The sequence below is a fragment of the Stenella coeruleoalba genome (genome assembly GCF_951394435.1).
Source record: "Stenella coeruleoalba genome assembly, chromosome: 6".
Taxonomy (NCBI): Eukaryota; Metazoa; Chordata; class Mammalia; order Artiodactyla; family Delphinidae; genus Stenella; species Stenella coeruleoalba.
Window position 1 is genome coordinate 1,393,214 of NC_137151.1, and position 24,877 is coordinate 1,418,090.

The window sequence follows — 24,877 nt, forward strand, 5'->3', positions numbered from 1 at the left end:
AGGACAATTCTTGATAAATTGTGGGTACATCATCTTTATTGATCCTGTGTATAGCAAATATTGCTTTCAGATCCCCATTTCTGTTGTTGTCTCCTCTGTTTAACTGCATTTCTCTTACCTAAATGGTCTCTAAGGGCTTGGAGCCAGCACCCATTGTCATTCAACCATCTCTGTGTCCCGGGAGAGGCAGGAACCTGCAGCCTGAGGGAAGAGGCTAGTTATGGGGTCTGGTGCTTTGCAGCAACCTCACAGTTGATTTGAAGATCGCAGTCAAGATTGATCAAGGATATCATGTTACATGGTTTTAGTTCTGTTTTTTAAGGACTTTGTTGGTTGCAAATAACAAGGAACGCATGGAATACCCCTGGCTTAACCATAAATACAGAATTTATCGTATAGCTGTAGAGGTGTGTCACAAAACCCAAGGACAGGAATGCACTCAGACTTCTAGAAAGAACTTGAAAAATCATCAGGACTCTATTTTTCATCTCTGTTTCTTTTTATGTGAATGTTCCATTCTTCTCTCTCAGTGCAAACCAGTTTGTACACTGAATTAGCTTCATTTCTCAAGCTACTCCAAATAAAATACATTCTAAATGAGAAGTGTACTTAGTAGCAGCTTCCAGCCAAGCCCTGTAATATTAGCACCGCAGACACACTCTACCTGCAGAAATGGTTGTGACTCCAAAATCTGTACTAAATAGAAATTGTGTAGCTACCACCATTCTGCCCCTCAGTCCACGTGGGGTGATGTGACCACTAGCAACTTCGGGATTTGTGCGTTACCAGCTCAGCAACAGACTCATTAGCTCCCTCAATCCAACTTACAGACTCCTAGGAAGCAAACCCTTCATAGATCCAGCTTGGACCAGATGTCCTCTTTTAAACAAATCCCCTGTGATCAGAGGTGACAAGACAGGGATATGATGTATAAAATGACTACTGAACCTACTACACATGAGAAAGATGGGGGAAATAGTCCAAAATTATTTGTTCAGTGTGTATTGGGAAGTGTGTGTGTGTTTGGGAGTGCAGATGAGGAGATGAACGATTGCTAAGTTCTCATCTAGCAAGTAGAAAGTTAGATAACGTCTGAAATAAAAAATAAAATTGGAACGTTATTTAGAGATACCGAGGTAAATACAAAAGATGTAGCTAAAATGTTGAAAGAAGATGCCTCAAAAGAGGGGAAGATAGGGGAGAACATAAGAAATGGTTTCTTATCATAATAATCTTAGAGACCTAGTCAGCTCTGTAAACTGTGTGGTGTATCGCTTTCCCAAAAACAAAAATTTTAAGTAAAACTTATTTTTAATTAAATATGTCTTTTACCTGACGATTCCACTTTTAGGAATTACCTCTAATGAAACAGTTGGAACAAAGGATACACAAGGACGTTCATTGTAGTATTGTTTGTGAAACTTAAAAATTGGAGGGAAAATCAAAATGTACATCATTAGAATTGATTAAATAAGTTATGCATTGCTTTGCAGCTCTTAAAATGATAGATGATGTAGCATATATAAGTATGGAAATATTTTCATAAGATAGTATTATGAAAAGTGCATATTTGACAATGGAATACTACTCAGCCATAAAAAAGAATGAAATAATGCCGTTTGCAGCAACATGGATGGACCTAGAGATTATCATACTAAGTGAAGTAAGTCAGACAGAGAAAGACAAATACCATACGATACGACTTCTATGTGGAACCTAAAAAAAATGCAAATGAATTCATTTACAAAACAGAAACAGACTCCCAGACATAGAAAACAAACTTATGGGAATTCCCTGGCAATCCAGTGGTTAGGACTCCACGCTTCCACTGCCAAGGGCACGGGTTCTATCCCTGGACAGGGAACTAAGATCCCGTAAGCCACGCGGTGCAGCCATAAAAAAGAAAGAAAGAAAACAAACTTATGGCTACCAAAGGGGAAAGGGGCAGGGAGGGATAAGTTAGGAGTATGGGATTAACAGATACACACTATGATAAAGAACAAAGACCTACTGTATAGCACAGGGAACTATATTCAATATCTTATAATAATCTGTAATGGAAAAAATCTGAAAATGTATGTATATATTTGTAACTGAATCACTTTCCTGTATACCTGAAACTAAATTAACTATACTCAATTTAAAAATGCATATTATACTTTCGTATGTTTGTTTTATCCATTTTTAAAAATATGAGTTATGTAAATATATTTTAAAAATCTGGAAACATGATAAAAAATGTTAGCAGTATTTAATCTGGGTAGTGGAATTACTGTTATTACTTGCTTCCATCTTCCCTTTTTTTTTTTTTTTTTTGCTGCATTGGGTCTTTGTTGCTGTGCCTGGGCTTTCTCTAGGTGTGGCGAGCGGGGGCTACTCTTCGTTGCAGTGCGCGGGCTTCTCACTGCAGTGGCTTCTCTTGTTGCGGAGCACAGGCTCTAGGTGCGCGGGTTTCAGTAGTTGCAGCACGTGGGCTCAGTAGTTGCAGCATACGGGCTCAGTAGTTGTGGTGCACGAGCTGTTGCTCTGCGGCATGTGGGATCTTCCTGGCCCAGGGCTCGAACCTGTGTCCCCTGCATTGGCAGGCGGATTCTTAACCTCTGTGCCACCAGGGAAGTCCGTGTCCTTTTTTTAAATTGTCTGAAATCATGACAATGAACATGTATTGCTCTTATAATTAGAAAAAACCAATAAACCTTTTTCTACTTGTATGCCAATTGTAATAGTCATAAAAGAAATATTGATTTTTCTGAACAGTGAATATGGATAGTTTTCAATTAAGTCAAGGGTGTTCTTGAACATTCTATAGAGAGGTTCATTTCCAAACAAAATTTTATGACTATAAATTTTCTTTTTATGCTATACAGATTACTATATTGGTAATTTTTCCTTTCTGCTACATAGAACTATGTTTCATAAATAGTGACTGAATTTAGAACAAATTAAATAAATAGAAATGTGTCATTTTTATATTATTTTATTAATTTAAAGACTATTACAGTTTTCCAGTTAGAAACCTCATTTTAGGTGATTGAGGGGAAAGGACAGTGTTTCAAATATTTTAGTGTCATTTTTTATATTGGAAACCTTCTAAAATGGGTAATTTCCAAAATCATGTTTTTCTTCCTACCTGATCATATTTGAGCCAATAGCTCTTGCCCCAGCAAAATTCATTTTATCGAGACTTGCCAGATCCGAATGAAATACAAATAAAAATCTGCCCTGATAAAAGGCAGATTAAGTATGAGAGTGTTACTTCAGTTATAATGGGTAACCACTGTGCTATAACATTCAAAGATTTTTTTTTAACCACTACAAGAAGTAGAGAAAGAAGCAACTAGAGAGAATGGTCCAAACCTTAAATTTGAATTTTCCAGATTTTAATGCTTTGCATTGAAATATCTCATTTTAAAAATTTCACAACGATGAATAGTTAGGACAGATACATGTTCCTTTCTCAGAGTTTCAGGTGTTTAAGATCACACATGTCATAAGCGGAAAGGAAGAACTTGGCTCCTAGACCAGTGCTCTTTCCACTAGTGACAGTACCTTATTGGACTTTGTTAACTTTGTTTTACAGTGAGTTTAGTTGTGCTTCCATCTTTCAAGCCTTTGCCACGGCCCTTTCTGAAAGGTCCAGCCCTATCATTTCCTTCGCGGTCTGAGCTATCATCCTGCAAACTTGACTCCCATGAGTTCTCATTCCTGTGTCCCTGGAGCAGGCTGTCCATATTTCTGTTGATCTCTTTTACCTTATTTACTTGTTTGTTTTCTCAATAAAATACAGGCAGCCCTCACGTGCACAGTTGTGCAGGGCTGTAAAGATAACCGTGCAGTCTGAAACCATACAAAGTGCTCTTGACAGTCAGTGGGGAAAATTATGTTTGTTTCCATGGCCTTTAAATTTTTCATCGAAACTTTAAAATTTCTGATGCTTTCTCTTGTAAGTATATAGGGAAATGAAAAAATAGTAAAACTCATGCTGATTTAGTATCCTGTAATTCCAAACATTAGAAACATTGAGAATTAAAGTGTTTTATTTCATTGTGAAAACTTACCACAGGTAATTTGTGAACAGTGCTTGTCTCCTTGTCATATAGGTTAAATTACAGAGTGAGCATTTTTTCTTAACCTTGGCAAGTGGTCATAATCCTTTCTAAGTCTGAATCCACTTCCACTTGTCCTTTGCACTTTCAGTGATGTGAAATATCTCCCAGGAGTGCCCGTATTGAGAAGTTTTTCGCCAGCATCACTTCCTCAGACATCTTCATCCTTCTTGTTGCAGCCACTTTCATCATTTATGTTGATAAATTCACCTTCTCTAAATTCCTTCCCCTCCGCATCTGGGGTCTCTCAAACAGCAGAAGTGTCAATATTTCCATAGTCAGCTATTTCTTCTATAACTCAGTTTATGTTCAATTTGAATTTCACTTCCAGCACCGTCCCTTTTTGTTTCTTTGCTATACTTTTAACTTTTTGGCTAGCTCGCTCTTTAAATTATCCATTTTTACGTGGGTTTATCACTGGGAGACAGAGACAAGTACCCGCTTTGCTGTCTCTACATGAACTGAATAACCAATGCCCAACGCCAAGTCACCAGTAGCCTTTGAAAGAAGGGATGTGATTGCTCACTGATCATGGTGCATATTTATGATTTACATAGTGATTTTTGGACTGACATGGGCTAGCGGCGAATTTTGTACTTTATGCAGTTATTCATAATTAATTTATCACAGTTACTGAAGTTTGAACCATGTTAGGAGACGGGTGTTATTTAACTCAGCTGTGGTGACTGAAATTTGTATGTATCTGGACAGTGCAAAGTGAGGGCTGTCTTGGTCTGTGCACCTTGAGAATGTTAGTCTTCTCTGTATATCTAGGTATATAATAGGGCATTAGGGGAAAAGGTATTAATGAAGAAGGAAAAAAGGAGTGTCTGTGGGAAAGTGAGATTCCTACTTCTGCTTTCTTAATGGATGAGCGAAGAAGACTTCTACATGTGGTTTTAGTTCTGCTGCAGCGTCTATAAACGTAAGTTCCTGTGCCTTACTTCCAGAAAGCCGGGTGCAAATCGGAGACCTTATTCTCATCCCATTACAGGCCGACCTGTGTGTCCCCCGACTGAACGAAGGGGACCAAGTGGTGCTGATCAACGGTCGGGACGTTGCGGGGCACACCCACGACCAGGTGGTCCTGCTCATCAGAGCGAGCTGCGAGACGCATCCTGGGGAGCTCGTCCTTCTAGTTCGACCCAATGGTGAGTGCTCTGGGTCGCACTGGATGTTCTTATAATTCCTTCATGTTTATGCCTAGACACAGCGGCCGGAGCGGGCTTCTTAAAACACAGGTCACGTCATGTCAGTCTCTTGCTCAAGGCACAGCGGCTTCCGTTCACATGTGGAGTAAAATGCAGATTCTTGGCCACCTTGCCCACCCCCGGCCTTGCTCCCTCTCCAGTCATCTGTGCTGGCCTTCCCGATGGCCCTTCTGCCCGAGGCACTCCTCCCGATGTTCGTGGAACGTATACCCTCACTTCGCTCGGGTCTCTGCTCAGATGTCAGCCTCGGCAAGTTCCGTCCTGACCGCCGTGGCTGAGATTGCCTCCCTTGCCCCCAGGTGCTTGAGGAGTCCTGGGTCCTTCCTCAGGTATACTTGCTGTTCCACGTGCAGAAAGCCCTGCAACAAGCTAGAGTTCGGTTTCGACGACAGTCTCACGAATATGCTGCCACGTGGAGTGCTCAGGGGCTCCTGAAGCCATCCATTGCCCTTTTGGACAGTGTTCCTAATTCTCTCACTTTGTGCAGAATAAATGTGGTGCGGAGTAAGCTCAGCCTCAGCAGTGTCCCGAGAAGGGTTTTCACAGAAACTGTGCCTTCCCTCCAGACTCGCGGTCCCAGGCCCTCAGCCTGTGCTCATCATAATGGCACTGCTGTGGGTCCCACAGCGCTCACCAGTCCCCTCTGAGAAGCATTCGTAAATGCCATACCTCCTCCTGACAGGAGACACGCTCTTCTAGTTTTGTTCCCAACAGTTATGTTAATCACAGTTTTAGCCACAAGAGTGACTGTTGGTTAGGGCCACATCACCAGTTACATACCATAGGGAAGTAGAATGTGATTAGAACTCTACCGATTCTCCCCATGTACCCATTTTGCCTCTTGGGTACAAACAGACATTTTCATTTTACCTTCTCTGCAGGCAGACCTTGGAGATATTGCAGGTTCGGTTCCAGCCTACCGCAATAAAGAAAATACTGCAATAAAGAAAACACCGCAGTAAAGCGAGTCACATGACTTCTTTGGTTTCCCAGTTCATATAAAAGTTAACGTTTACACTATACTGTAGTCTGTTAAGTGTGCAATAAATCACATTGTCTAAAAAAACCAATATCCATACCTTAATTTAAAAATACTTTATTGCTAAGAATTGTTAACCATCATCGGAGCCTTCAGGGAGTCATAATCTTTTTTGCAATAGTAGGTCAAAGATCATTGATCATAGAGCACTATAACAGATACAATAATAATGAAAAAGTTTGAGATCGCGGGAATTACAAAAGTATGACACAGAGACACGAAGTAAGCAAATGCTGTTGGAAAAATAGCACCAGTAGACTTGTTCAACACAGGTTGCCATAAACCTTCAATCTGTTTAAAAAAAAAAAAAATACCATAGTTAGATATCTGAGAAACACAATAAAACGAGTTTTGCCTGTACTTTGTGTTTTTCTGCGTTCATGGTTTAGAATTGGCTTCCTAGGAAAATTCAGAGGACTTCAACAGAACATTCTATTTTGACTTTTCAAGGAACTCATTTATTTAGATCTGTTATTTAGGTGATTCATTTTTAGGCATTTTCCGTCACATAAAACAACTTAAACGTCATACTAAGAATCATCTCTCAATTTGTTTTTTTCTGTTTTCTCTTGATAACAGATCCTAAAGAACTTAATAATAATATTAGCTAATAGTTTTTAAATGCTTTCCATAGACCTGAGCTCTTTTATATATTCTCATTTAACCTTTACAGCCATCCAATGATAAATTATCCCCATTTTATAGTTGAGGACATTTAGGCACCAAGACATTTCAGTTATCTGCTCACAAATTCATGACTAGTACAGAAGCAGAATATGAAGAAAAGTCTATATAATGGAAGAGGCATGGCCTTTTTGCAATTCCAAATCACTCCATTTATACTTTAAATTAGGAGAGGAACCCACCTAGGGCCTACATTTTTTGGCAACGATCTTTCTAATATTGCTTTATTATCAAACAAAATCTAGACCAGGATTCATTTTCAGTGTGGGTTTGTCATGTCTATTTTTTAAAAAATACTGTATAATCAAAATTTTAAATTATGTTTGCCAAAACGTAGCTTGTTTTTCCTGGTGTTTTCCCCTTTAAATCTTATTTCTTCTTAGACAAATTGCATTTCCATCTTTTTGTCTTTACATTCTTCATTTCAGAAATCTCTTCTTCTCAAAAGTACATATGTATTTGAGCAGGAACAATACTTCTTAAACAAGGCCAGAAGCTTGACTCCATCCTTAAGGGGCTCTTTTCTGCTTCAGCTTTGCCTTTTCCCATGGGGGTCAGGATTTTGTGGGACCAAGGTCACAGCGTCTGTGACCTCCCCGTCCTTTTAGACCACCTTTTTCAACCCTCAGTTCTCTGACCAAATAACTCTGAGCCCATTCCTGGGCCTCTGTGGCCATTTTTCCCAGATCCGTTCTCCCAAGGGTTGATCACATGATATAGGCCAACAGGGTAGCGCAGAGGAAGCAATTTCCAAAGGGGTGTAGAATGGGCTTCCGTGTGGGCTGTGAGGTTCAGGGTGTGCTTATAGGCCCCCACGTTGAAGAGTGGAGCTGAGGGTGGCCTAAGGGTCACAGTCTGGGGGTGGCTCCCCTCACTGCCACAACCATGCATTCTGGCCTAGAATTCTCCTTTGAAATCTGACCTCTTAAGTTGTTTGGTAGATACATCAAGGAATGAGAATAGAAAGTATTTTGTTTAGTATTCTGTTCCGCTTATGTGTAGCTTTTCACGTCTAGACCTATGGTGTGTATAGGCCTCTATTGCTGCTCTTGTCCCAGGTCCACAAATTAAAGATCCGGTCAGAGCTGCTTCTTGGCCTTCCTCTTTTTCCTACTGTCTCTTCAAGTTACAGACGTTTTCAGTAATATGGCCAAGAACCTTCTTTTCCCCAGAGGTACTTCTTCTACTCCACAGCCACTCTCAACCCATACACAGTGGCCCCAGACTCAGATCTGATGAGTTAGGAATAAATGAATATTTTTCCTGACACAAAATTAAATAATATCTGGTAAATTCCTTTTGCCAACTCATTAAGGTTTCCATGAGGCTTTTTTGATTTGGGTTTTGGTTTTGTAGCTGTGTATGATGTAGTGGAAGAAAAGCTAGAGAATGAGCCGGACTTCCAGTACATTCCTGAGAAAGCCCCGCTAGATAGCATCCATCAGGATGGCCATTCCCTGCGAGAGTCCATGGTCCAGCTGGCTGCGGGGCTCATCACTGGGACAGTGCTGACACAGTTTGATGTAAGTAACGTTGTGTGGGAAAGGTGTTTGCCTGTATTTTCACGGCTTCTTAACTGCCTAATCTACTGTCAGTTAAAATTTATAAACTAAAATATTATTCTGAAAAATACTTGGTATAAAAAGAATTCTAAAATGCAAAGTTTTAAGAAGTTGCTTCCAAAATACTAGCTATGGTTTCATTAATAGATATCTGTTTAAAACGGAGGGATAAGGAGATTTTATAGGTATGTCATCAAGCTACATTTTCTCTGTAATTAAATAGCTGTTTTAATGAAAGGTTGCAGATAGACTATTATAGATGTAAAAATACTGAGTTAAAGGAAAATAATTTTTGTACCTTGTACATAAAAATATGTACCTACCTCATATTTAATCCTTCTCTAATTTTTGTCAGGGTAGTTAGCTATCATTAATATTTGTTGCTCTGAAGTGTATGTTGAGGGTAGGTGACTATAAAATATTTAGGGCACGTCAATTTTTCTTTTAAATATCTCTAAAGTAAATGAAAGCTAGGTGTTTCCTACAGATGTGCTATTTAAAACTTCAGGTACTTTTGCTGTAAGGAAAATTGTTTTTACTTGTTTTACTATTTTTCAAAATATATATAGTTCATGTCAGAGATTTTGCAAAATTCAGCTTTGCAAATCTGGTTCAATACCTTACTAAACCTAAGGTACATCATTGTATAGATGTGGTATTCCAAGGAAAAATACCTGTTTCTTGATAGCATAGAAGTCTGGAAAACAAAAACAAAACAAACTCTTGATGGCTTTCTGGACACGTTCTTTTTTTTTTTTTTTTTTTTTTTTTTTTTAGCAACTATATCGGAAAAAACCTGGAATGACAATGTCTTGTGCCAAATTACCTCAGAACATTTCCAAAAATAGATACAGAGATATTTCGCCTTGTGAGTATCTACCCTCTCTGTATGTTATGTTTAATCCTCTTAACATAACTTTATTAAAACATTCTTTCTTTTAAATTTTTTCAGATGATGCTACACGGGTCATTTTAAAGGGTAAAGAAGACTATATCAATGCGAATTATATAAATGTAAGTTTTTTTTAAATTATGCCTTTGTCATTTGGAATAAGAGGGACCACTCTAAACTTTGAGATTTATTCCAGAATCCATGATAATGACAATCAGCTCTTCTAGTATGTACCTCTGATAAGGACTTTTTTTTTAAGCAAAACTATTATACTGTTATAACACTTAGAAAAATAACAGAAACAAAGAAAAATAACAGAAACAAACACTTAAATGAATAATATGCTCAACTTAATTTACATAAAGAAAAGTACATGTCAAAACTGCAAGGAATTACTACCATTTTTCACCTATTAGATTGAAATATCAAAAAGTTTGATAATACCCTATACACGTCTACAGCCTTTACCTGAAACCTTGGGGTCAAATATGCTTTGGGATTCAGAATTCGGAGGATTTTTGAAAGGTTATTCGGTGCATATACTGTAATAAGTAATGTCCCCAGCAGGCTATGGGACGTTACCCTATAATCAATATGTTGATATTCAACAGCAAACAAACTATGGATATTCCCACAAAATAGGACTGATAGACTATAAACAGGTTCAGGTCGGATACCGTTACGAAATAAGTCAAGGTTAGGTTAGGTATACCAAAAAAAAAGAGAGAGAGAGACAAACTTACGCTTCAGAACATTGCGAGTTTCAGAATGTGGAGAAAGGATTGTGGATTATTAAGGAGTTTACTGAGGAACAAGCTTTCCTCATACATTCTTGGTGGAAGTATAAATAGGGACGACCTCTTTGGAGAGCCATTTGGAGCCGTCTGTTAAAATTTTAAATGCAGAGCTTCCCTGGTGGTGCAGTGGTTAAGAATCTGCCTGCCAAGGCAGGGAACACGGGTTCGGGTTCGAGCCCTGGTCTGGGAAGATCCCACATGCTGCGGAACAACTAAGCCCGTGCGCCACAACTACTGAGCCTGTGCTCTAGAGCCAGTGTGCCACAACTACTGAGCCTGTGCTCTAGGGCCCGTGCTCCGCAACAAGAGAAGCCACTGCAATGAGAAGCCCGCGCACTGCAACAAAGAGTAGCTCCCGCTTGCCGTGACTAAAGAAAGCCCGTGTGCAGCAACAAAGACCCAATGCAGCCAAAAATAAAATTAATTAATTAATTTAAAAATATTTTTAAACGCACATGCACTTTGATCCAGCGTTCTCATTTCTTCCTGTTGCCTATACAAATATATTTCTTCCTGTGTGCAAAAATGTTAGGTCTACAAATTATTCAATGTAGCCTTGGTTATGATAGCAGATAAATTGGCCACAACTTAAATGTTATATGAATTTACGGTACGTTTATACAGTAGAGCCATTACACAGTATGAAATTTTATGTACTAATCTGACATGATTTTAAAGGTAAAGTAGAAAAAAGGGAAACAAGATGCAGAACAACATTATATGCTACCATTTATATTTTACAGCAAAAAAGGAAAGTAGTTTTACGTGTACATTTGTGTGTCGTGTGTAGTATATCTTCAAAAGGACATGATAGGAGCTAGGAAAAAGGATTGCCCTCCTGAGTGTAAACTGGAGGCTGGGATGGGAAGGAGACATCTTTCCTCACCCTTTGGTATCCTTCCAGTTGCCATGTACACGTCACCTTTTCTTTTTTTTAATTCAGTCTTAAAAATATAATAAGATGATGGTTCATCTTCCCCAAATACTTACAGTCTTACTTTCTGAAAATAATGAACTTAAAATATTTTTCCAATCTTTTCATGTTACATCTATTATATATATAATTATGTGCATATTACATAATATTTATACGTCACATTATACATATATACACATATATAATATGAAAAATCTCAACTAAAGCCAATGGCAGAATTTTTGCTTCTCACCAAATTTACTAATAAGCTGGTTAGAGACAGTTTTTTTTCTTTTCCATTATAATTTATTACAAGATATCGAATATAGTTCTCTGTGCTATACAGTGGGTCCTTGGTTTTTTATGTATTTTATATAGTGTGTATATGTTGATCCCAAACTCCTAATTTATCCCCTGCCTTTTCCCTTTGGTAACCATAAGTTTGTTTTCTATGTACAGGCAAACATTTTTTATTTCTATATCAATTCTCTGCCTCTGAAACAGGATTCTCTGTAAAGCTGCGCTTAAAAAAACCATAAGAGCGCTTTGGAAAATATTTAAATTCCTGTTTCCACTGATTGAAAGATAAATATGTATAACTACTGCACATTGCCCAGAAATTTCTGCTGCAAATAAAATAAATTGTTGATAAAGATTTGTTTTACTCACTTCGCAATTTATTGAGATTAGTTGTATTCAGTTATCATTCAGTAGATGATTTTCGTGTGTTTGATCCTAGTAAAAAGTAATAATGCAAACGATTTTGTTTTTGTGTCCTTTTAGATGGAAATTCCTTCCTCTAGAATAATAAATCAGTACATCGCTTGCCAAGGGCCGTTGCCACACACCTGTACAGACTTCTGGCAGATGGCATGGGAACAAGGCTGCTCCACGGTTGTGATGCTGACCACACAGGCCGAGCATGGCAGAGTAAGTCACGCTGCCCAAAGCTTTTCTAGGCTGCATCGCGTGCACAGTCAAGAGAGCCACGTCGTGTGGTCTCTTCTGTCACCTCTAAACGTCCTTTCTTACGGGGTCGTGATTAAAATCATCATGGATAAGCGCCTAACCGTGACTGACACATAATAAGTGTGTTATACTAAATGTGATATAAGTGTTAGCCATTATTATTTAACTGGACTAATATATACTTGATAAGGGATTTGTATCTAGAATATATAAAGAATTCATACAACTTAACCGTAAAATAACAAATACCCCATTTAAAAATGGCCAAAGGATCTGAATAGATGATTCTGCAAAGAAGATATTCAGATGGCCAACAAGGTCACGAGAAGATGCCCAGCATCATTAGTCATCAGGGAAGTGCGAATCGAAGCCACCATGCGTTACTACGTCGTATCTAGTAGGGTGGCCAAAGTAAAGGTGACAGGAAATCCCCTGTGTTGGTGATGATGTGGCGGCAGTGGAACCTCCTGTACCGCTGGTGGGTTTGTGAAATGGTGCAGCTGCCTTGGAAGACAGCCCGTCAGCTCTTGAAGAGGCTAAACGTAGAGGGACTGTAACTCAGCAGTGTCACTCCTAGGAATACCCGAGAGAATTAAGTCCACGTCCACACAAAAACTGGTGCACAAATGTTCACAGCTGCATTATTTTTAATAGCCCCAAAGTGGGAGAAAACCCAGATGTACCAGATAAAATGTGGTATATTCATACAGTTGAATATTATTTGGCAATAAAAAGTTATGAAAAAATAATACATGCTGCAACATGGATGAACCTAGAAAACACTGTGCAAAGTGAACAAAGCAGTCACCAAAGACCACGTGTCTTATGCTTCTATTATATGTGATGTCCAAAGTAGGCCATAGGGGACAGAAAGTAGATTAGTGGTCACCCAGGCCTGGCCTAGAGGGAGGAGAGGGGGCCAGAGGGACACACAGGGATTACTAAGGGCTGTGGATCTTCCTTTGGGGGTGACGAAAATGTTCTAAAAGTGATTGTGGTAATGGTTACACAGCTCTGTGAGTATACTAAGAACAATTGAATAGTGTATGTTAAATGGGTAAATTGAATGGTATGTGAATTGTATGTCATGAAGCCTTTTTTTAAAAAAATCTTAATTATGAAAATACATGGATTGCATTTGGCATTTTAGTTGAAGATTCTTTCTCATTGTTAACTTAAATCTAAATTAGTGTAATGGTAAAACAATGGGTGGAAGCTTGTTGTAAACAGGATATTCGCAGTCTCAAAATATATCCAAACAGACTATTATTGCAGAGAGAAAAAGTGGCAAAGAAAAAAATGATACTAGTTGGTAGATCTAGGTGAAGGGTATATGAGAGTTCATTAAATTATTCTTGTCACTTTTCTGTAAGTTTGAAAGTTCTTAAAAATTAAAACATTTTAAAAATTGGAGAACCTGAATTATGTATATTTCTAAAATCTATTGATACCAGGTTAAGTGTCACCAGTATTGGCCGGAACCCACAGGAAGTTCATCCTATGGGTGCTACCAAGTCACCTGCCACTCAGAAGAAGGAAACACTGCATATGTCTTCAGGAAGATGACACTGTTTAACCAGGAGGTACGAAGGCAGGGCGTCTGTTGGTTAGAGCTGTTTTGTTTAAGGTAGAGGCTTTGACAGATGAAAATGTTTTTAGTCTGAGTCCTAGTTACTAAGAAATATTAAAAAATTGCTGAACTATTTGCTTCATTGGGATACTTCGGAATCTTATGAAATGTATTCTCCTACTATAATATTTCCAATTTCTGTAAGTAAATACGAATGATCAGTGAAAAAATAGTCTAGTAAATAATACTTATTACTATTAACATTGTACTCTTCCTATTCATAAAAATTATGCCAGGGGTGTTGGCTATAGATTGTTTCCTCCACGTATTATCAGTAAGGTACTGGAGTCCATCTGTAGAAATGGAAAGAACAATTGAAAGCTATCAAATTATCCCCCCCCCCCTTTTTTTTTTTTTTTTTTGCAGTACGCGGGCCTCTCACTGTTGTGGCCTCTCCCGTTGCGGAGCACAGGCTCCGGACGCGCAGGCTCAGTGGCCATGGCTCACGGGCCCAGCCGCTCCACGGCATGTGGGATCCTCCCGGACCGGGGCACGAACCCGTGTCCCCTGCATCGGCAGGCGGACTCTCAACCACTGCGCCACCAGGGAAGCCCCCTATTCCCCTTTTTTAAGAGTGGAAGAGAGCAGTTTCACAGTCTTCTCAGTATTAAGGAGGAAAAGATCGTAGGTAGGCAGGACCTTCTGACCTCAGACAGATTATAGCTTTCAAATTGTTAGTTTTTCTTACTGCTGCCTGGGTCAGTCCACGTGGCTTCCAGATCAAAGCCAGAGTGGAAACCGACGAGGAAACGCCGGCTCAGTAACCCAGCTGGGAGATGTGTGGAGGGCAGCACGTGCCTGTCCTGTTGGGCTTGCCAGAGCCTGGACCAGGCACCTGGGGCAGAGGGGCGGTAGGGGCTTTGGGGGCTGAAGGCAGAAAGAAGTGATGCTAGAGAAGAGCAGACAGCACAGCATCAACGGCCAAGCCTTTGGAGACGAGACCACGTCTCCCCTGGTCCCACACGCAGGCTGCCGCCACCGCACCCTTCCCCGAGGGTGATTACAGGAGTCCAGTGAGACAGGGCCTTCTGACCAGAAAGGGAAGGAGCGCCATGTTGTGCTGAAGGAACCTGGCCCTGGATAAAGCTAAAGTTACAAGAAAGTAAAGTTTTCAAAATCTTACGGGCTAGAGATAGGAGAATGAATTTGGGGTTTGGGCGTGGATACTGTATAGCTTGTGGTTGTATGACAAGGCAAGCCAATAAGCTGGTTCTTCACTTTCCTAAATAGACATGACAGATGAGCTTGTAGAGGGTTGCATCAGGTGACATGTGTATCCCGTCGTTCGCCACCGGCAGATTATCCATGGCAGTTGTATATATTTTAGCGGCTTTTCTTTGCAACGCTGAGTACCTCAGAACTATGCTAAGACACAAATTAGTTTCTAACGTTGGAGCCAATTATAATTGGGAAAATTAACTTGCTACCATCAGTACATACATACATGGGTAGATAGATGAATAGACAGATAAATGCTACCCCCAAACTTAATAAAATATGATTTTACCTTACCCATTCTTGTAGATTATTGGTACCGTTAAGTTCTTTTGTTACCAATCATAGTCAAAGGTAATCTGTGCTAGATACCTTCAATTCATCTGAAAAATTAGTTATCAAATTAAACTGAGGTCTCTTTGGGAATTCTTCTCTCTTGATTACCTTACTTTCACGTTCTTTTCTGGAAGCTCCATCTAATGTAAATGACAGTAACCAGACTTCATAGTGTTGAATGACTATAGCTACCAAGTATTGAGCATATGATTCCAAACAGCTGTGACTGGGTGCTTTGCAGGTCCTCTCACTGAATCCTTTTAACGTAAGACTATCCCTCTGAGGTGTAGATGTCATTTCATTTTTCATTTGGAGAAAGTAAGGCTCTGAATTAGCATCCTTACTGGCAAAGTTGACATTTGAGCCAAGATGTATAAATTCAGTACCTTACTTTCTTCATTATACCAACTTTTGGCTCCCCAAAAAGAATTAAGTCCTGACTGATTTTGTGTTTTTATGCTCTCCAGTGTTTAACCTACATTTATTTTGAGATTTTATTTTTCCTGATCGCCATAATTTCACTTGCACTTATCAATAAGTATTAGCCCAACTTTGTTCATTAAAAAAAAGATTTTTTTTTTTACCTTACTTTTTGCTCACCTAACAATTCTTTAGTTTTCTTTTAAACATTTCTCTGGGATCTTAATCTGTTTTTGCCTGTTTACTTGATTATCATCCTAAAAATACTCTACAAATACAGAAATTGAGTTGTAAGAAGAGTAATAATCCAAGTGACTGATACTTAAATGTGTACAGCTGTTTCTGTAAAATGGTTTCTTTCCTTTTCCTTGAACTTTTGGGTTTTATTGAGTTTATACATTACTTTTTTGGCAGGGGGGAATGAGAGTGCTTTCTTTTGCTTTTCTTTTGTTTTTTTAAAAATTTATTTATTTTTGGCTGCGTTGGGTCTTCGTCGCTGAGCGCGGGCTTTCTCTAGGTGCAACAAGGAGGGGCTACACTTCGTTTTGGTGCACGGGCTTCTCATTGCAGTGGCTTCTCTTGCTGCGGAGCATGGGCTCTAGGCGCACGGGCTTCAGTAGTTGTGGCTCACGGGCTCTAGAGCGCAGGCTCAGTAGTTGTGGCGCACACGCTTAGTTGCTCCGCGGCATGTGGGATCTTCCCAGACCAGGGCTCGAGCCCGTGTCCCCTGCATTGGCAGGCGGATTCTTAACCACTGCGCCACCAGGGAAGTCCATTGCTTTTCTCCTAAAATTAAAGTGACATGAATATTTGTTTATATTTTAATGATTATTTCTAACTCAGGTGCATAATTTTTCATTATACATAGAAAAATGAGAGTCGTCAGCTCACTCAGATCCAGTATATAGCCTGGCCTGACCATGGGGTCCCTGACGATTCAAGCGACTTTCTGGATTTTGTTTGCCATGTACGAAATAAGAGGGCCGGCAAGGAAGAACCTATTGTTGTTCATTGCAGGTATTTTATTTTCTGTCTATTGTGATTTGAGTAACTGACTAGATGTGTCATTTTTAAAAGGGAATACGTCCTTCAGTTACGGTTGTCACTCTGATAGATCTCGAAGCTAGGCTCTGAAGGTAGAAGGCAAAGGGTATGTTTTAACAGATGACTGACAGAAATTTTATCATAAGAAGTAAGAATAATACTGTGCTGATTCTTGGCAGTTTGTCTTCTTCATAGTTATGTCCTAAAGCTAATGGTTTCATAGATTTGATGAAATACAGCATTGCAGGAGCTAGGTTGCATCCTGAGGTTTGGATTTCCTGCTTCTGGCCCCTCCTAGGACGTTTGGTGAGCATCTCACCTCCTTGGAGTGGCGCTGCCCAACCCTCTCAGGGGGGGACTACTTCCAAGAGCCCCGGTGAATGGCGGCTCACACCCTCCTTCCTTTCACACTGAACCCTTCTGCCCTCAAGGGACCAGATACAATGCTACAGCCTTGCAGAGATTAGGAGCCAGAAGTTATTTTCTCCTTATCTAAGTGGTTTATTCAGAGGATGTATTAAGGTATCTCTTTATCCTTAAACTTTCCAGCACTTTTTAAGAGCAAACTTTCAAATCATCAAAACAGACTGTAGACCAAATATTGGAGAGGCAAAATGGCAGGAATGGTGGACACGTTTGGCTATTTCATATCCTTAGTTCCCAAGAGCTACTTCATCCACATTCACAGAGTACTTCACAGAGTTGTTCTTAACTGTGTCAATGGTGAAGTTTAATGAAAATTAAATTTGGTTTTAAAAATTGATTTTTGCGTGTGTAAAATAGTTGTCTTCTGTACATTTGTTAATGATTTATTATTGTAATCCTCTTATTTTGTATTTTAAAGCTGTTTTCTCCAGTAAGCTTCTATACCTTGTTCAGATTTTACAAACGGAAGTGTAACTTTTAAAATTGTATATTTGCAACTAACAGTGGGGGAGGGGTGGCTACAGACCATTTAATCTGTATTAAGTGACTTTTTTTTTTGGTTTCCAAAATAGTTTCCAGTTGGCTTGCTACTTTTATTAATATAAAACATTAAAATCAAAATTGTTCTTCTACTGTAATATGATTCAGTACAAAAGGCCCAAGAAGTGTAACAGAATTGTATCAGACCTTGCCCCATATTTGTCTTTTTTAGTGCTGGGATTGGAAGAACTGGGGTTCTTATTACCATGGAAACAGCCATGTGTCTCATTGAATGCAATCAGCCAGTTTATCCACTAGATATTGTGAGAACAATGAGAGACCAACGAGCCATGATGATCCAAACTCCTGTAAGTACTACATGCCTCATGTATGAGTGTGCATTCTCAACGTGATGGTTTTTGTTATCAGTATATATTTCAAACCATACTTTTCTCTTTTTAATTCTCTGCCAGGAGCTAATAACCTTAGCACAAGGACCAGCAAATACTGCCAATGAGCCAAACTCGCCACTTGTGTTTATAAATAAAGTTTTATTGGAAACAGCCAGTCATTTGTTTACATGTTGTCTATGGCTGCTTTCACATTACAGTAGCAGAGTTGAGAAGTTGCAGCAGGCACCATGTGATTGCAAACACGAAAGTATTTGCTATCTGGTCTTTTACAGAAAACGTTTGCTAACACCAGCCTATCATGCTAGTTCTGAACTGCCTAAACAGGTGCAGAGGAGGAACGTGCCCTGGGTTACTTAGTCAAATGGAGTGCTGAGAACGATAGTGTCCCTAGACTGGAGAATCTTGATAGACCTGTTTTCAGTGAAACAGCTGTGGGGAAATTGCCTTTCTTTTTTACATAGGAGCTTAAATTGCAACAACAAAAATCATCAACATTAAGCTACTAACTTACTATATTCTATACCGACTCTGAATTATGTTCCAAGAATCAAAAGAGGAATCATGGAATTTTAGAGTTAACGCTAAGATTATTTTTTATATTAAGCCACTGTGAAATGTTAGCACTGTTGGTGGCATTAAGGTTACTGAAGTGAACTGACCTATGTGGTAAGTGCCTGTCATTTTTTTAGCTTTTAATTATGGAAAATTTCAAACATACACAAAAGCAGACAATATAATGTAATCAACACTGTGTTGCATACTCAGCCCCAACACTGGCTGTGGTGTTTCCTTCATACTGCCACCTGTTGTCTGCACATTTGAAGCAAACCCTACACATCATATTGTTTTGTCCATACATATTTTAGTGTGTCTCTCTAAAAGATAAGGAGTGTTTTTTTCTTCTAAACAAAACCACAACACCGTTATCACACCAAAGTATAATTAACAGTAATTCCCTAATATTAGCAATAGCCAGTGTTCAGATTTCCGGTTGTCTCATATAAATCATGTCTTTTTAAACTTTAGAACAGCTTTATATAATTCACATGCCATAAAATTCACCCTTTTTAACAAGTGTACGTTTCACTGGGTTTTTTTATATCACAGAGTTTGGCAACCATAATTGCTATCTAATTTTAGCATATTTTCATCACCCCAAAGAAGACATCCTGTACCCATTTTTCCCTGTTACCTTCCCCAGGCTTCCCCCAACCTAGCCGTAGGCAACCATTAATCTACTTTCTGTCTCTGTAGGTTTGCCTATTCTGACTTTTCATGTGAATGGAATCATATAATTTGATCTTTCATAAATAATTGGCTTCTTTTAATTAGCATAATATTAAAAGGTATATACATTCTGTAGCATATCTCAGTACTTCATTCCTTATTCATTGAATAGATACACATTCATTTGTTGATGGAAATTTACATTGTTTCCACTTCTTGACTATTATGAATAATGATGCCACAAGCATTTGTGTATATGTTTTTGTTTATAAATGTTTTCATTTCTCTTGGGTATATACCCAGGAGTGGAATTGCTGGGTCATATGGTAACTCTGTTTAACCTTTTGAGGAACCGTCAGACTGTTTTCCTCAGCAGCTGCACCATTTTGCAGTCCCCTGGCAGTGTGTGAGGGTTCCATTTTCTCCACATCATTGTCATCACTTGTCATTATCTTTTATTTTAGCCTTCCTAATGAATATAAAGTGGTGTCTTGTGGTTTTGATTTGCATTTCCATAATAACTAATGATATCAAGTATCTTTTCGTGTGGCCATTTATTTGTATACCTTCTTTCGAGGACTGTCCAAATCTTTTGCCTGTTTTTCAATTTGTTTTTTTTGTTTTATTGTTGAATTGTAAGAGTTCTTTATATTTTCTAAAAACAAGTCTCGTCTCATAGTTCTATGGTTTGCAAATGTTTTTGTTTATGCTATTCTTTCACTTTCTTGATTAAGTCATTTGAAGCACAAAAGTTTTTAATTTTGATTACATCCAGTTTTGTCTGGTTTTTAATCACATACACTTTTGGTGTCATAGCTAAGAAATCATTGCATAACTTAAGGTCACAAAGATTTATTCCTGTTTTTTCTTCCAAGAGTTTTATAGTTTAGCTGTCACATTTAAATGTCAGATCCGTTTTGAGTTCATATCTGCATGTGGTGTGAGGTAGGGGTCTACCTTCATTCTTCTGCATGTGTATTTCCAGTTGTCTCAGCCCCATTTGTTGAAAAGACTGTTCTTTCCCCATGAATTGTCTCTGGGTCCCTTGACTGCAAATGTAAAGGTTTATTTCTGGACTTTCAGTTGTATTCCATTGATTTATATGTCTGTTCTTATGTTCATACCACACTGTCTTGATTACTATAAATTGGTAATAAAATTTGAAGTCAGGAAATCTGTATCTGGCAACCCTGTTCTTCTTTTTCAAGACTGTTTTGGCTACTCTGGGTCCCTTGCATTTCCATAAGAATTTTAGAATCGGTTTGTCCTCTCTGCAAAAAAAGCAAGACAGGGATTGCATTAAATCTATAGATCATTTTGGGGAGTGTTGCCATCTTAATGATATTCCGTCTTCAAAAGCATGAACACAAAATGTCTTTCCATTTATTTATGTCTTCATTAATTTCCTTCAACAGTGTTTTGTATTGCACAGTCTTATCATTCTTTTGTTGAATGTATTCTTAAAGTTTTTTTAGTCTTTTTGGTCCTATTGTAAGTGTACTTGTTTTCTTGATTACATTTTAGGACTATTCATTGCTTGGATATAGAAAGAAAACTGATTTTGCATATTGATCATGTATCCTGCAACCTTGCTAAAGTCATTTATTAACTCTAATAATTCCTTAGGATCCTCTATATACAGATCATGTCATTTGCAAATAGAGAGAGTTTACTTCTTCCTTTCCAGTATAGATGCCTTGGTTTTCTTTTCATCTTTTCTGGCCCTGGCCAGAATCTCCAGTACAGTGTTAAATAGAAGTGGTGAAACCACACATCCTTGTCTTGTTCCTGGTCTTAAGGGACAGTTTTCTGTTTTTCACCACTAAGTACTGTAAGGTTAGCATGGATTTTTCATTAGTGCCTTTTATCAAGTTCGGAAAGTTCCCTCCCTTTCTAGTTTGTTGAGTGTTCTCATGATGAAAGGGTGTTCAGTTTTGTCAGGTGCTTTTTCTGTATCTGAGATGATAATGTAGTTTGTGTCTTTTATTCTATTAACATAATGTATTAGATTGATTGATTTTGGGGTGTTAAACTAACCTTGCATTCCTGAGATAAATCTTACTTAGACATGGTGTTTAATTCTTTTTATATGTTGCTTGACTTGATTTGCTAGTATTTTCTTGAGGTTTCTATATCTATATCCACACATAATAGATTTTTTACTTTTAATTGTAGTAAAATACAAAACGTAAAATTTACCATCTCAACCATTTTTAAGTGTACAGTTCGGTAGTATTAAGTATATTCACACTGCTGTATAACCAATCTGTAGAACTTTTTAATCTCTATAGCCATTAAATCCATTTTTCTCTCCCCCAGCCCCCACCATTCTATTTTCTGTTGCTGTGAATTTGACTGCTCCAGATACATCCTATAAGTGGAATCACACAGTTTTTATCTTTTGTGACTGGCTTATTTCACTGAGCATAATGTCCTCAAGAGTCACCCATGTTGTAGCATGTGTCAGAATTTCCTTCCTTTTTAAGGCTGAAAAAAATACTTCCTTGTGTGTATATACCACATTTTTCTTATCCTTTCATCTGTTGATGGACATTTGGTTTATTCCCACATTTAGGTTATTGTTGAATAATGTTGCTGTGAACATGGATGTATAAATATCTCTTTTAGACAGTGCTTTCAATCTTTTCAGATATATATCCACAAGTCAGATTGCTGGATCCTATCATACGTAATGAGTTTTTGTTTCTGTTTTCACAGTTTGTGTGACGTCAGGATTCGAATATGGCCCACACATTTTGATTGGTCTGTGTGTCTCCTAAACCTCTTTCAATCTGTGTCTTCCTCCTGTGTCTCTCTTCATTCTTCTTGCAGTTTATCTGATGAACAACACAGGTTGTTTGTGCTACTTGTTCTCCCATAGTCTGGATTTTGCTGATTGTGTTCCCAAGATGGTGTTCTCTGTCTTTTCCAGAACTGGTAAATGGATCTGTAGGTTGCAGCAGCTTCCTTCAGAGGGTACATGATGTCTGTGTCTTCCTTTTTGTGATGTTAGCAGCCTTGGGTGATCAATGTCTGCATCATTAATTCATTGGGCTTGCAAAATGATGATATTCTATCATTCCTTTGTTATTTATTAGTTGGAATACTTCTGTAAAGAGAAACTTCTCATCTGCTCTTTGGTTAACCAGTGGTACAGTCTGTATAGGAAAGACAAGATTAACACTTGATGCTTTCCCTTTATTTATAAGTTTTCAATATAATGAGTTGGTTCATTGGCCTCTCCAGGGTTGGTTCGTTCCCATTTCCTTGGGGCCAGTTCTCGGAATTGTGGCAGCTTATGTCATGGCTACAGCCTGGTCATCGTGTAGTTCACTTCTTCCACCTGGCGGGGGTTTCAGTATCTATAAGACAGCTCACAGGATACGGCTTAGAATATTATCTACAGCCCTTGAGGAGGAACTAAAGGTCCTTGACTCTGCTTAATGACTATATTATTATCCAGTCGCCTTTGACTGTTTTCCATTGTTTCTGCATTTTCTCATTTCTCTGATTAAAGTTACTCTTTGGCTAAAATTTTTCCACAGACAAAAGGCAGGCTGAGGACATGGGGGGCATAGACCATAGGGCCCTGCTCTGTTTCACGGCTTCCAATACAGACTCAGACCACAGTGTTTTCACTTACCATTTTCTGCTTATATCTTTGTCCCTTTTCTTCTTTAACAAGAATGCTGGTTCTCTACAATACCAGAAATGAAAGACTTAGCATATCCCAAGTCCTCATTTGTTTTATTCCAGATTACCCAACAGCTGTCTCAGAATAACAAAACTAACACTACCAACAGTATCGTTACCAAAAAGAACTTTCACTTCTTTCCACAGTTCTTTTTGCTTTGGGATATATATTCTACAGAGATACACAGTTAAATTACTGTTTCAAAGTCCTTTGAAATAGCTCCTCTGTATGTGGTTATGCCATCAACTAGATACATACATTGATATGTTTTATATTTTCGATTTATAGAGGCTTTTAAAATTAATGTTCTAATTATGGAGTATCTTTACATGGTTCCAAAGTAAAATCTATAAAAGAAGTATATCCTCTATCTCTCTCCTTCACCCTGTTCACTCCTTTCCTTATAGGAAACCATTTTTTTTATGATTTATCCTTCCCTTGCTTTTTTCTTAACATACATTTTGAGATAGTACATATTTGTATTCCCCCCCTTTCTCTTATAAAGATAATATATTGCATGCACTTTTCTCTGCCTTGCTTTTTTTACTTAACAAAATATCCTGGAATCAGTCTGTAGCAGTCTGTAGACTTCTTTTCCTTTCCCCCCCCATTTCATAGTACCGCACTTTGAGGATGTACCAGATTACTCACCCAGTCCCTTACTGATGATGATTTGAATTGTTTCTACTTTTTTGTCATTATAAGTAATTCCGCAGTGAACAGCCTCATTTCTGAATAAATATTTTAATTTCTTTTTCTAGTTTGTCTTCTGGATAGATTCCTAGAAGTGGAATTGCTGGGTCAATAGGTAAATCAATGTAATTTTGTCAGATGAGGCCAACTGTCCATCCATAGGGATTGTGGTATACACATTCCTACTAGCAATGTATGAGTGGGTTTTGCCGACAGAATATGCTGTCAAACTTTGTTTGCCAGTCTCTTGGTGAAAAGTGGTATCTCTGTGCAGTCTTACTTTGTATTTCTTGTATAAGCAAGCCAAGTGAGATGTTTGTCTGTCTTTGCTTGTTTTCTAGTTTTTCTGATCCATTCTATTTTTTTATATTTTATTTTTCAGAGTCAATACAGATTTGTATGTGAAGCTATTTTGAAAGTTTATGAAGAAGGATTTGTTAAACCTTTAACGACATCATCAAATAAATAAGAAAGCAAAGGTCTGGGATATGTGTTGGAAAACTGCTTTCCATTATATTCACTGTGCCATAATACTGCTTGCAGGAAATGGCATCTAAACAGACAAAAAAAAAAAAAAAAGAAGAACTAACAAAAACTGAAAACTTCAGCACTGTTGCACTTTACGTTTCAAAAAAGAGTCACTCTCTCAAAATCTGTCATTCATGTGTTTGAAGACTCTTTCATGCTTTGCTCCAAACAAATAGTGAATAACTGAGCATGTTCAGGGTAATTTACGAAATCTTGTGGTGGTGCCATGCAGTCCCCTTCTGGTAGAATTGCCACAAACAAGGCTCAGAATTCTCGTCGTCTCTGTTGTACACTTGTATCTTGAAAGCAAAAAGAAGTCAACATCAGGAGTCAGCTCGGGTGTTTCCCAGTGATTCATGTTCTTACTATACTGGTTACCGGATGTTACTCTTTAAATGTTAGCAATATCGTTCTCAGTATTAGCCAGTACACTGCCTATGGATGCAGCACATCTTTCCCTACACTTCCCCCCATAGAGACCTGCTGTTTGGAAGAAGAAAGGTGGAATTTGCTTTTCCCAGGAAATGCTGCACATTGTCAATTTACCAGCATCTTATAGAAAGTATAAATAAGAATCTACAATTTTTCTTTTCTT

General features: G+C 38.4%; 1 protein-coding gene across 2 annotated transcripts in view; it reads left to right on the forward strand.

Annotated features, from left to right (window-relative positions):
• Positions 1-24,349, forward strand: part of PTPN4 (protein tyrosine phosphatase non-receptor type 4) — a 178,229-nt gene extending 153,880 nt beyond the window's left edge. For both annotated transcript variants that reach the window (XM_079923967.1, XM_079923966.1), the window contains exons 19-27: positions 5,101-5,257; positions 8,397-8,563; positions 9,380-9,470; positions 9,555-9,616; positions 11,991-12,137; positions 13,631-13,759; positions 16,646-16,794; positions 17,960-18,095; positions 24,137-24,349. In XM_079923967.1, the coding sequence (XP_079780093.1) occupies positions 5,101-5,257; positions 8,397-8,563; positions 9,380-9,470; positions 9,555-9,616; positions 11,991-12,137; positions 13,631-13,759; positions 16,646-16,794; positions 17,960-18,095; positions 24,137-24,223 (1,125 nt within the window). In that variant the 3' untranslated portion in view covers positions 24,224-24,349. The remainder of the gene's footprint in view (positions 1-5,100; positions 5,258-8,396; positions 8,564-9,379; positions 9,471-9,554; positions 9,617-11,990; positions 12,138-13,630; positions 13,760-16,645; positions 16,795-17,959; positions 18,096-24,136) is intronic.
• The last annotated feature ends 528 nt before the right edge of the window (positions 24,350-24,877 follow it).